Here is a 14,273-nt window from a genome sequence, read left to right on the forward strand (position 1 = left end):
CCACATCCGTTGTTCAAGAGTAGGGTTCCTTAGAGGGAAAACGGGGCTGAAAGCACGCTGATTGGTGAGCTGCGATCTGATGTGGAATGGTAATGAAAGATGTATGGCTTGATTTCTATCTATGTCTGGAAGTAAAAATAGGTTGGATTTTTTCCTGCTCTTGCTCCACAGACTCCCACTCACCCCAATGGCAGATATACATGCTTGTGCTTATCGAGAAAAGGGCCTTAAGTCTGTCAGGCAGGTCTAGTGGGGCTCCATGCTTGTGGTTTGGGATTGAGATGTCCCCCTGGGAGGGAGTGGTGGTGACAGGAATTCTGGGAAAGGTCTGGGATTGGGAATCATGGTCTGACCCACTGTTGAGGAAGTGGTGATTTTGTTGCTTTTGTGATTAAACTATCCCAGCAATCAACAGTCAAGTTGAGTCTGTTTAATGTTCAGAAAGTTCAGTCTGCTATTTCCTTCAGAGCCGAAGCACAACAAGGATACGGTGCTGCAGCGTTTCTGATCTCTTTTCATATTGCTCTGCCTGCTCTAGTTTTTCTGTTCCTGTTAATAAATTCACACATCACGCTCATCCCGAGCTGCAGCCTGCAAACTTACACCTCATGATATCCTTAGTGAGCAATTATCCTTGAAGCTCACCAAAGCTGTCACCATGACTATAAGCTCTCGTAATGTTTCTTTTAGCAGATGATTGGATTTTCTGAAAAGCCTTAAATCAATAACTAGAGCAAAGAAAATGTGATCTATAATCCTGCTGTCGATACGTCTGATAAGAAGCGGAGCGGATATTGATTAGAGGAGACGGCTCCATACATTAATTCTCATCCCTCGGTCTCCTGACTCAGTGATTAGTCTGGTACTATCCACCTGTTTGACAGAGGTGGAGCAAAAAATGAGGGGTTTTGGTTTGTTCATACACATCCACTTTCTATTAGCACACTTTTAGAAAACAGCCAGGTTTCGCAATACTATTTGCTACAAATAGTAAATGAACAGACAATACAGAAAACTCTTCTAGTCATACTGACCAAGCAAAGCAGTTCACACCAATCACAATCACAAAGGTGCAGACATTCATGGACAAACGCAATAATTTGGGTAATTTGGGGTTAAGTGTCCACCACAGTGGTCTCAAACTGCAGAGTCCTGCAACTTTTAAACGTGTCCCTTGTCCTACATGCTTTAATTCAATGGATAACCCGCCTCACCGGGATGTAGTCCAACTCCCATTAACAGATCTCTGTTAATGAATTCATATTGGAGTTAGGTGTGCAGACATCTAAACGTTGCAGGACTCTGGCTCATCAACATGTGGCAGGAGGAAGCTGGAGTCAAACCCACATGTAACCCGGGTGTAAATTTCTAGCTTTCACCTACTAATTTTCTCCGGTTTCTCCAACTCTTTATCAAGTCACATGATAATCCTGATAATAGTGTTGCTCTCGTGAGACTATGAAGCAGCCAATCACTGCTCAGTTTCCAAAGTCACGTGTAGTATTGCAGCCTACCGGCTGGCTATATTAATTGGAGCAGGAAGTTTGAACACTAGGATGTGTTGAGGGGAGCAGAGCTACAGGTTTGTCGAGAATTGTTCTTTATTTTTTTCACCTTATTTTCTGAGCTCAGTGCTTGCAGTGTCCTGGTTCTGTAAAGGCTGCAGTGATCACTATGAGTTGGACTAGGGAGACCATTCCCTCCGGAGCCCCTTCGGGTGTATCTCTGAGACTTGTCCCGCTCATCAAAATGCTCCAGGTCCATGACTGCTGAATTACACCCATTTGAAGTGCATGTCAAACTCACCGTCCATTACAAATCACTTTTACCTGGTGTGATTTCTGGACACCTATTAGAAGGGAGAAGTGGGTGAAATAATGGTGTCAGCTGAACTTGGAGACAACTCTTCCAACTCTGGGGAGAGGATGAGGTTGGCCATCTCTGAGGTGGTGGTGGCACCACTGCTGGGCAACAGTTGGGTAGAAAGCTTTACATCCTGGTGGTGTCTTCCTCTATATTGCATTCTTTAAATATACTACACACAGCTTTTATACTATAAGACAACTACTGTACCCACTGAGCAACGAATGTCACATGATTGTAAATGCCGTAGTTGCATAGCTCTAGCCATCTGCCTGAACGGTGAAAGATGGTCTTTACCTAAACTTTCCAATAGAATAGGAAGCCATACCATTTTGTCAAAAATCTGTCATGACATATATTATCTCTGAAGGGTTCTGGTAAAGTCTTCTTGGCACAGTAAGATGCAGAATACTTTGAGTAACAATCTGTTCCCCGGGGTTTTTGACAGCCCACAAAACTTTCTCAGCATTGTGGTGGGTGTTTATTGGAGTTGTAGCACTACATGTCTTGCCCTTGGCTGAAAATAGGGAAATATAATGGCAGCACATCAAAGACCTGGAGTGTGAGGGAACCATTGAAACCTGGTCATCAAGAATTTGCTGACCTCAAACCAAGGCGCCAACCCTTGTCAGAGTCGTATGAAGTTCCAGCAATTTGATTCAATCTGCAACATTCTATTGGTAGAAGTGTGAGATTTGTCCTGAGAAGGTCATTTAGAGGAACTTCAGAATGCAATTTAGGACAAAAATGTGAATAGCTGAAGTTTATTTATTCTTTGGCCTTAATTTTATTATTATTATTATTATTATTATCCCCTACCAAAGTCAAAAATAAAGAAGAATTATGCACAAAAATAAAAAATAAAACAAGACAAAACTAGCATACAAATAAATAAACAATGTTTAAATGACTGTTAATTTCAGAACCATAAAAACTGCATGGAAAAAATGTGTGTAAGCTTATTATACACTAAAGCATCATGAAAACCAAAGCAACAGAATCTTTCCTGAATGTTTTTCTAAAACATTTCTTGGAATTCCATCTAAGTCAGTAGACAAAAACTGTTTAGCAATTGATTTTTTATACACTTTCGCTTTATTTTAAGAGTTAAAAACACAGTTTTGCTTTTCACAATCATTCCATTCCTGAATCCCTCTAGCTGAATCACAGGTAATGTAAGATTCAACAAGGATAGATTTTTGTCCCCTAATACCTGGAATCATTAATGAAAAACTGCTTTTTTTCTACCCACATTACTTTTGTCTGTCATTAACATTTGTGTGATCATGTGAAGTGTTTCGTGTTACAAGAATCAAAATCAAAAGAAATCTGGAAGAGGGACAAGTCCCCATTTTGACTTGTGTTTTAATTAATATTTTAAAAAGATTTTCTTCTCATTGTCACCTTTAAATTGTCTGCCCTCTGCTTTTCATTCTTTTCTGGCATTTTTCTGGTCCATCCAGTCCTCTCTGGGTCTTATCAGCACAACCTATTGTATGACATGACCCAACATGACACTAATACAATAAGTACAGAACCTGACTATGGCAGCCTCTCTCTGGGAGAGTCTCTGAAGGGACATTTTTCCTACAAGAGGGAACCAAAGAGCTGTGGGTGTCCGTCTGACTCCCTTAGAAAATCAATAGGGACCGTTCAATGAGTAACGCAGCACCGGCCCAGAACAGAACCATAGGCGCCACTAATTGCTCCTTCTTTGTTTGCAATTAGTCCAGCGCTCTGCTGCTAATGCGATTAGGTCACTTTTGATAAAGGAGGTTTTAGGGAAAACATGTCCCCTGGATGATGCGTTTGATGATCAGTTCAGTCTCGGCACAAACTGGAAAGCAGCTCACAATGGAAGAAAAGCTGAAACATGAAATCACAACAAGTTTGTTTTTAACAGATACATGGTATTAATTATGTCAACAACAGAAAGGAGTTGTTTCATCCAACAGTTTGTTCTGGAGAAATGATACCAAATGTTTGGGCACATTTAGTCTTTGAATACTGCAACTTTTTCATATTAGTACTTTATGAGGGGCATTTAACCCACAGACATATATTACAGTGGATTAAAAATCATAGCATCTCCACAGTTCTATCCACTTTCTGTCATTTAAGCAGCAGTTAAGCTCTAATATGATTCTACAGACTGCAGTGTGTATACTGGGCACTGGGCCTGAAAACTAAAAAAAATGCCCAGATTTTCTTAAATCAGTGATCGGATCAATACTTGAAACCAATCTTATCTACTTCTGAAAAAGCCTGAAAATCAGCTATCCTCTTTTGCTCTACTGTGAGAGGACTGACTGACAGACCGCCCACCAGGTCACATCTGCATGTTTGCGCTTAAAAATAGTCACCCCTCTATTGCCAATACAGGGACTTTGTTGCGATATTTAGTGTCAAGAAAAAAGAGAGAAAAAAATTGGTATTGGCAAAAAATTGGAATTGTCCGATGAGGCTTTTTAAAGATTGGTGATTGGCCAGAAAATTGCAATTGGTGAAGCCCTAATTTGATTTTATCACAATTATAGTTACAATGTTGTAGGAAAGAAATCCCAATGAAAAATGGATGGTTAAATTGGAAAAAAGAAGCTGTTTGGTGGCAGCATCATGGTATGGGCTGGTTTTTCTAACAGTGGAACAAATGAATTAAGCACTAAAGATGGAAAACAACTGTGATCCAACAGCTATGCTTTCAATCCTGAGACACAACTGGACTTTGACATACAACACAAATCAAGTCAGATTAAGAAACGGATCAATCAGATGAGCAGTAACCTTTCATAAATGGTTTTCAGATGTCTGGCATCAGTCCAATCAATAAAATATATAAAAAACCACAAGCAAGTCTACAAACTGAGTAAAGCAACTGATTGGAGCAACTTCTAATAATGTCCTCAACAAAATTAGAATTAGTTTACTAGGGATTACATTTGTATAAAATTGCATTTTCTACTTGTGTTTTCCCTATTTATGTATTTTATGATGAGCTATAGCAGTATGTACACAGGGAGGGGATTTCTTCCCTCAATATGTGTCCAAACTGATGCACAGAAACGAAGGCTCCTCACTGCCATGTGTACATTTGTTTTCAAGTGGCAGTGAAAAGCTGGAGATCCAGTTACCCCTAATAAGGAGAGGACTTCACACCCCATTGATCGCTCTGTCTACCTGGAATCCAGGACGCTGCCACAGAAATTCAGACCCAAACAACAACTGAACAGCTTGACAAACGATCTGCTGCTCTTCGACTTTTAGCGCATGAAAACACGAGGAGTTAGAGGAGAAAGTTAGATGTGATTTACTGGGCAACAGAATCAACAAGAGAGGTGAGGAATGGCACGGCCGAGTGCCGGACCTGTTTGGATAATGAGATGGGCCTTTCCTTGTAGATTTGGCACATCCAAATCGGTGGCCAGCCCCAGCTCCCCTGCTTTCAAATCACCTGGCTTGACTTCTTTAGGAGCGTAATGAATCGTGACACAGACACTCCGGTTTACACAACAGTTTTTCTTCCTTGTCCTTTCTGCGGCTAATTGGAAAACAGGCCCGGCTAAGATGGATCTTTGGTCACAGTTCAAAGAGAGCTTTTAGGAGTAATGCTGCCTCTCATCGTCCCCCTCCAAATGGGACGAGTTTACATGAGGACACAGATACTCACTTGGACCACCCAGTCAATCATAAAACACTTCAGGACACGGCGGCTCTCGCAGGGAACTGAAGCTCTGCCAATCTGTAGCAGCAGACCTCTGCAGTGGGATCCTGCTCCTTTAATGTGGATCATTTTCATAGAAATGAGTTACAGATGAGAAGAAGAAGTGGTTTTCAACATTATGCACTCCTTAAACAAGCAGAAAATTAGGCAAAAAATGTTTTTATGGTTCACATATACCATACCCAGTGCATTCTAAAACAAGAACCCTGCCACCCACCAGACTGGAATCAAGATATACTTCGGTTGTAAAACATCCCCCTTTGGAGCTCGCTATAAAGGAGGAAATTACCATTTAAATTTTCTTAGCTGTGCACCACCTTTTGAACTTTTGGGCCGGTTACTGGTATCGAGGTCTACCAAGGTTTTGGAGTTATGATGTGAAAACTGGCAAATTTTGAAAAATACATGATTCCTGTGGTTTAAAGTCCTTATGTTTACTGCAAAACCTTTTGGGGTTGATGGTGCAAAGAAGGATTTTACATAAAATTAAGACGTGATGGAAAACCCAGACCGTCCTCATAGAAAAACAGAGTGACTTAAGTCAGAAGATTCATCAAATTAGTAGCAGTAAAGAATGCTACAGGAGAAGTTTCCAACCCACAGCCATCAACATCTACAATAACTCTTTAATTAAATCAGTTACAACATTTACATTGGGACAAATAAAGTATTTCTGAATTGGAATAATAATATGTTTGAGGAAATGTTAGAGTAACTGGAGATTTCTTGTGAACATGGAAAAGCAGCCTTGAACAGAGGAGGTGACCTCAGGTTTTATCTTTCTAACACCTTCTCATGATCTTGATGACCTCATTAGTGATAACAATGGCCTTGTTAGTGGCCTCTGTTGTCCTATCAGTGTGATTGTTTCTGGTCTGATACCTCCAACCTAACTGTCAGAACTGAAGAGACCTCCTGGGTAAGAGTCTAAAACGTCATCAAGATAACAACACAGTTGAGTTCAATTAAAACTCTCAAGGTCATCGACCAGAAGTTCTAGATAACGCTACTTTAACTGTCGTAATCTGTATGTCATGATAAAATAGCAACAGGAGTATTAATAGTTGTTTTTCTGTTTGAATGAAAAGGAGTTTAAAGAAATCCCTGAAGTTAGGTTCTTTGAGACTTTAACTAGTCAGTAACATTTATACTTAAAGTGCTACACGTAAGCTTTAGCCTCCTGGAGGAGCTAAAGGCTTGTCTAATTCAGATTCAAATCACCTCCTCAGTGCAGTCCTGCTAATGATCTCATTATTGTGTGTGTTGAAGCAGAGACACATCTAAAGGCAGCAGGGCAGCGCCTCCCTGAGGACTGGAGTGGAAGACCCCTGCTCTAAGACTATAATAGATCATTACAATGTGAAACACATGCATGCAAAATACTACAGGCTGTTATCGTTCCAGAAGAACTATTGTTACAAAAGTACAGAGGTGTAAAGAAAACGAACAAGCTTAAAGCTAAAGTGAGGAGTGTTTAGTTTATTCTCTTTTCCTAGTCATTATTCGTCTTTAGCCCTTAGCCCTTAGCGTTAAATTTTGATTCCTTTTTTGAGAAAAAAAATTCTTAAAATAACTGAGCAGATTTTGCTATCAAATATCAGATTTTGCTGCAAAATAACACCTACTCATTGAATCTCAACACCAGTGTATTTTATTTCAATTCTTACAAATTTGAACCAATTTGTTTTTTGCAAACATTGCTCAGAGGCAGTCGGTGAATGAACTGCGCTAAGCGGCTAGCCCCTTCCTTCCCTAAAATCTCTAACCATGTTTCAGGATGTCTCTGTTCTTTAGGGTATACTTGAGTCCAGATCAGAAGAGTCTAAATATGTATGTATATATGTATGACTTTAAACTGCAAATAGTAAATGTAGTTTAGACTCCTTTAAAAACACCAAAATAGCCCTTTAATGTACTGGTAAATTATAAGCTGCAATTTCAACATCATCCACTGCCCAAGGTGCAAAGAATTATTGTCTTATATTGTTTTCATCGTTGACTGGACCTGCTAATAAGCAATATTTCCTTTTGCACTTTGAAAGCATAATGTATGTCTTTCTAAAGAAAGAAACATCACTACTTTTACTAGTTATTTTAAAAACTATCTACTAATGGAGATTTATTCTTATGAATACTGTTCACAGCACCCTAATGTAACACATTCAGCCATTTCCATTTTCATTTCCATGTTGAATTAAATTCTATGTTTTTTTGTTTTTTTTTTCTCTCCATGCTTGTTGCGGTAACCTTCCCACCCATTACCTGAACCAAAGGCCGACCTTGTCGCGCTCATATAAAAATGCATATTTACCACCAGCTTCTGCGGCCTCCCTCTCTCTCCCACAGAGCTGTTTGGCCTGACTGATAAACAGATAATGACAGTCTAATTCAGTCGGAGTAAAGGGGCTCAACATTTCCGTGCAGCAGATCACTTGCTGATGGTAAACCATTAGGGCAGTGAGTCACAGGCTCTCTGAGGACGTCCATCTTACTTTAACCATGTACATGAGATACTCTGGATGAACTCTGGAGCTGATGTCTCCTCCTGAACGGCTGTCAGAACTCTGCTTTAATCAAGTTGAGCCAGTCAAACAGGTATAAGCATTTAGATTAAAGTAACTTGGTTCCAACAGTTTCCTGGTGAGTTGGGTATTGCTTATAAAGGCAGCAGCTATTATGATGTTGTGACTGAAAACACCCAAGACACAAAATCTTGTGTGGAAAAAATGTTTAACAATTTTTTTTTATCACTGTTAGCTGTTCAGTTTTAGTCTTATTTTCATGTCAAACTCAGTTTTTCTTCTTAATTTTGCAGCGTTGGTGGTGAGGTTCCTGACCAGACGCTTTATCTGGGAGTACGATCCAACACTGGGTAAGACTTGCATTTATACAGTCGCTCACATGGTATATCATCATTTCAACTGTTACATTATTTCCCCAAAACTAAAGTGCCATAGTCAACATTATAATATACATATTTCACTATATTTTCTGCCATATAACATCCTGAAATTGTTTCAGTTTGTGCAAAAAAAAGGGAGGGCATTCACAAAATAGAACTTCCATAAAACACAATGGATTGCATTGTTTGATTTAGAGCGATGTGCTTTTACATCAGACAGTCTGGATTAATGCAGTCGAGATTGGCCCTTTCACTTTACGATACTGGTCAAATCGCTTTCCTCCACTATAATTATATGAAGCAAAGACAAAGTGTCTCATCTGTTAGGCTCTTTTCATTTCCTGGCTCTACAGAGCAGATGAGAGGCACTAAATGCTTCCCTCGGTGCTCTTTTCAATCCTACATCAGCTTATTTGGTGACATGAAGAGCAATCAGCTGCAAAAACACACAGCACTCAGGAAATTATTGCATTATTCTGAAACTACATAATGGTCACAAACGTATTGCCATTACAATCTATCATATATCACAAATATGGCTTAGATATTAACTTGATTTAAGTATTAGAGGTTATAAATTCAACTAAGGTGATATTTCTCTGGCAAGGGCTTTATTTTTCCAGAGCAATATTGTACTTCCAGAGTGATTTAATGTTGTCCTGGGTGCCAGCCTCATTCTGGGTGTACGCTGAGTAAATACCAAGCGCTGAAATCAAGAAAAGAATAATAACTGCCTCCTTGGTTACCACAAGGGTTGGCGTCATGACCAAGAAAGCCCAGCATGATGTCCATAATGGGAATAACAGCACTGCTGGTGGGTGTCTGTTACCAATCAGACTCTCTGGCTGAAATTACCCATGAAGTGGTCGAAACATTATTAAAATGCTATTATGAGTACATCACACAGGTAGGGGTGTGTGTGCAGCCTGCCAATCTTAGAAAGTGGAGATTGCTGCCAGAAAGTGGGCTCCACTTCATCCATCTCAATGTGCCTGCCGGCAGCTACGGCTGAACATCCATCTATATTGTCTACCTGTTTGATTTAGGGTTATTGATGAGCTGAGGTTTTTTTCTCCCACATACAGAGAATAACCTTGGATATCCCCACAACTACTAACATAGAGTGTTCTTTTGATGAAGTGACAGAAGTCACTCCATTAGTTATAACTGCTGTTGAGACTGACAAAGAACAAAAGTGTTAATTTGGTGGAATGTGACTTTTATTTGCTCTAATTTGTTACAGACTGCAGGTAAATTAGATTTTGAAATATTGGAATATAGCATAAGCAGGAAGTTCATCATAACAGCAATAAAATTGTACTGTCAAACCCAAGTTGTGAAGCGACTCTGTAGCAAGCGAATGGAGTATGTCCGTCCAATACTACACAGCTGAAACCAGATATTTGCATTTACTAAACTTCCCCTTATTTTTTAGTTCTTTCTTTAAATTTAGAAGTTTACACACAGTAAAATTTCCATCGATTTCAGCCCCGGTCATGTGGTCTGTTTTGATGCTGAACTTGAACAGATAGACCCACACAGGTTGACAGGTGATCTGAATCTTCTCATCTTGTAGACTGTTTTCCACACAAAGGAATCAGGTCTTTGGATCCCATTTCAACAGTCAGGAGCTCTTGACTGTTGAAATGGTCAACAGTCAAGAGATTAACCCATTAAAGAGCAATTTAATGGGTTAGTTTAACCCATTAAATTGCTGAGTAACGCTCTGATCATAGTAATGCAACTAAATGTTCGGGTGTCTTCACTTATTCATCATCAGAAATTACTTTTTTAATTTGATTTTTCATTTACAACTATAAAGTGGTTTGTTCTTAAGTTTTTATTGTTCGCATGTTTAATTTCTTGATATTTTTTAAATTTGTGTTAAAGATCCAAATATCCAAATTAGTAGGGAAACAATGAAAAACCCTTCTGTTTGCAAATGACCGAAAATTGGACAAAGAACAGACCATTCTGTCTGATAAAATCATACTTAATGTGTTTTAGAGTGCAGAATGCAAAAAATGATACTGGTACTTATGTTTTACAAAGCCCATCTTTTGATCTATGTTTATGGTGTCCTTGGCCGGCACCAGCAACTACCACCATGTGTGCATAAATGCTAAAAGATGTCCAACTGGGTCTTAGTTAAAGTACCAGAGTGGGGAACAGCTGCCATCGTAAATGCAGATGGCCACAATATTGGAATGGTTATTGCTTTCTACATATCCTCCAGCAGAGTTTAATCTGCTGGCACACAGAGAGGAATCTGCACTGCTTTGACATCACTACAGCAGCTGCGTCCCGCATTATGCAGCTTCCCAAAGTTCAGGGGAATTTTTGCAAGAGCAGTTTGGAAAAGGAAGCACTGTGGAGCGTGTGTGAGCTAAGGATAATTTAAAGCTTCTGAGTGGATGTGTTGGTGGACTTTATGAACAACTTGAACTGTGTGTAGTTTTGTTAAACGGAGCCTGGAGTGTCACTTTGTCTTGAACTCATTCTACCTTTAGGAAATATTTCACTTTGTTCCAAGTAATTCCAAGGCATCTTAAATCCTGAAAAGCTCTGAAAGGAGTAACAGAAACAATAAACAGGGTTAGATCGACTGCAGCTGACAGAGTGATGGCTCCTGAAATAGGCTGCCGTCCCAGCAGTCGCAGCGTGATGCTCACGCTCGCAGCCAAACAGCTGCACACGCTACTTCCCCTGGCTCCCAGTGACATTTCATTTACGTCACAGGTACGCAGTTTGTCCCCAGGAGGGCCAATTGCACCTGGGAAGCAGCAGGGGAAGCGTGCACAATCAGACATTTAAAACTTCTCAGTTCTGAGAATCTATGCTATCAATTATGAAGTTGACATTTTGAATATGTTAATAAGTTGCACCACGGAGTATATCTTTAAATTACTAAACCTGTTGATGTCGGAGGTTAGAGGAGACTGGTTTGAGGTGTTACAAATGCAAATATAACTCAAATGATTGCTAATTACATCCAACACAGAATTCATTTAAAGCTGAAGCAGACGAGCTCCATTAGCATAAGACTCCAGGTGCTGCTCCTACTAGTGAACCACAGAATTCTGTGACTACAATCTACACACATTAATCAAATATTTCCAATGATGACTGAAAAACATTGACTGGTCCAGTTAGTCTTGAATTCAGCTGCAACATTTAGATTTGAGGGTTTGATTTTGATCTAAGCTACCTAGTTTATAGTTTGAACAGTGGGACTGTGTCCACCCCTGGAAGGTGACCTCTGTGGCCCCCTAGAGAAGACCCTCCATCCCTTTAACAAAGGACGATATAAATCCAAAATTTAACAAATAAAAAATAATGTGAAAATTAAAAAAAATCATATTTTAATAATATATATATATATATATATATATATATATATATACACACACACACACATCCTTGTACTTCTATACAAACGGAGGACTTTGTATCGACTTCCATTCATTTCAACAACTGTAATTATGCTTATAACCCAGACATATTCCTAACCCTAACTATGTAAACCAAAACTTAATTCACACCAGACTGCAAAATTCAACCAGTAGAGTGCAGTGGAACTGCAAATAAATAAATAATTAAATGAGGCCCAGGAAAACGTCCTCACACTCCACTAATGACCTCACTGTGTTGGTAGATGTTGTGAAAGCGGTCCTCTTTTGTAGCATTTACAAGTACACACAAAGAGCAAAGGGCACACTAAAATGCTAATAGCAGAGGTAATATTATTTCATAAATTCCATATTGGTGTAATGCTTTAGTGTTAGCGGAACTAATGTTTATGATTAGGGCTTTTTCCAGCCCTATGGGTCTGCCAGTGTGTTTGAACACTGCAGCCCGTTTGGGCATCAATTACTAACCCTCTCCTCATCTTCTGATAGTTATTCAGCCAGATAATGTTACATTTCATTGGGTGCTGTGGTGATGCACAAATTACATAAGGCATCCTTAGTCCTCAATGTGGCTGTCGCAGGTTCGAGTCCCGGCCTGGTTACCTTTACCGCATGTCTTCCCTCTCTCTCATTTCCTACTTTCCTGTCTGAGCACTTTCAAATGAAGGCAGCTAGAGCCAAGAAACATCTTTTTTTTATTTTTTATTTTTTTAAAAAGAATGTTACATTCCATTGGTTTAAAATGCTTCTACATTGTACTTCGGTCATGTTAGTTTAAAACAGTCTACAGCTGATGTTTTCTGCAATTGTTTAGATTGTCTGCCCCTGTGGTAAAAGCGGGAGTAAGTTAATATTTTCATCTCTGAAACCACAACTTTTAGTTCATAAAAGCTTCTGGCTCTCACTCTCAGGCACCCAGCAAAACTTTAGTCAACATTGTTCAGCATAAATGATCTACTGTTTTTGGCCCTTATGGCTAAACTGATTTAAAAAACAAATCTATGTAAATCAAATTTCTGTGAAAAAGAAGTTCTGGGAAAGAAAAATTGTAGGCCTAAAAATAATGTGTCCAGTAATGTATTCACCTTTCCAAGAAATGTGTATTGTACACATTTTTTCAGTTGACATGGACGCACATGGTGTGTAAACAAAAGCAGTGTTACTTCTCAGTCTTATTAAGGAAACACCTTTTCAAAGTAGGAATAACTGACTGTTCTGTATTAAGATAACTGACTGTTCTGTATTAAGATAACTGACTGTTCTGTATTAAGAGAAAAACATCTTTTTTATTTTCAGTTATTGTGTGAATGACAGAAAAACCATCATTTTTCTGCTCATGCCAGAAATATCTGGGTATCTTGGATAGCTTTTTCCCTTTATAAATGAAATCATTTGAAATCTGCTTCCTGTATTCACTCAGGTTATCTTTGTCTTATTTTAACATTTATTCTACAATCTGAAACATTAAGTGTGAAAAAAAGGAAAAACTATAGAAACATGCAAAGAGAGCGCTGTGTGTCATTTGTCAATACAAGTACTTGTGGAGGAATTTTTCCCTCCATTTCAGTGGTGATCATAATTTCCTTCTCTCTGAATTGACCAATTTAAAACTGCAACCGGACGAGTTCTCCTCCCACATCAGGATTTGTCACCATCTACTGATGAGTCATAACCGAACAGAAATTTTTAAAGTAGAGCTGAAAATAAAAAAAAAACTGATTGTATTTCCTTTTTTTTGTGGCCTACAGAATCTACATATCGTCACCAAGCCAGCATTGACGATGAGGTTGTCACCATGGAGATCCTGGACACTGCAGGCCAGGTGGGATAAATTATCAACTGAATACTTAGACACACAGCAGGGTGATGTAATTTGAGGATCATTTTCACTCTGCCTGTTTTGTACACCTACATTATGCTACATTTACTTGAAAAGAAAACATTCCGTTATCTAACACTGAAGAACATCTGACCCCGGCCTTGTCTTATTAACTTTGACCATAATAATGTCTGATTGGATAATTGCTCCAGCATCCTCTCTAATCAAAACCATTCACTGGCCTGATTAAAACCGGGGCCCCTGGGTCAGAATGTTTTTATCTGACATTATAACTGTGTCAACGTCATGTTCATTTTATTATTGTATTTGAACAGTTCTTTTCCTGTGGTCACCTAATTACACAATATGGAAATACAACGACTGAAAACCAGTTTTTCTGAGTTAGGGATCATTGTTGTGTTCAGTTTCAGACGTCTCACTGAAAACCTTCAGATTAAAGGAAACAAAACGAACCCATTAACAACTGAGGCTCTGATCTGTCATCATCTGAAAACTGAGATGTTAGTCACAACACCATACACTGAGAAGGCTCCAGCC

The 14,273-nt window shown here is 39.1% G+C and overlaps 1 protein-coding gene across 1 annotated transcript in view; it reads left to right on the forward strand.

The window, feature by feature from the left end:
* The window catches only part of rerg (RAS-like, estrogen-regulated, growth inhibitor), a 37,250-nt gene that overhangs the window by 17,756 nt on the left and 5,221 nt on the right, over positions 1–14,273 (forward strand). The window contains exons 3-4 of the mRNA XM_007573068.2: positions 8,400–8,456; positions 13,645–13,718. Coding sequence (XP_007573130.1) covers positions 8,400–8,456; positions 13,645–13,718 — 131 coding nt within the window. The remainder of the gene's footprint in view (positions 1–8,399; positions 8,457–13,644; positions 13,719–14,273) is intronic.

This window comes from Poecilia formosa, unplaced genomic scaffold (genome assembly GCF_000485575.1).
Source record: "Poecilia formosa unplaced genomic scaffold, Poecilia_formosa-5.1.2 Scaffold318, whole genome shotgun sequence".
Lineage (NCBI taxonomy): Eukaryota > Metazoa > Chordata > Actinopteri > Cyprinodontiformes > Poeciliidae > Poecilia > Poecilia formosa.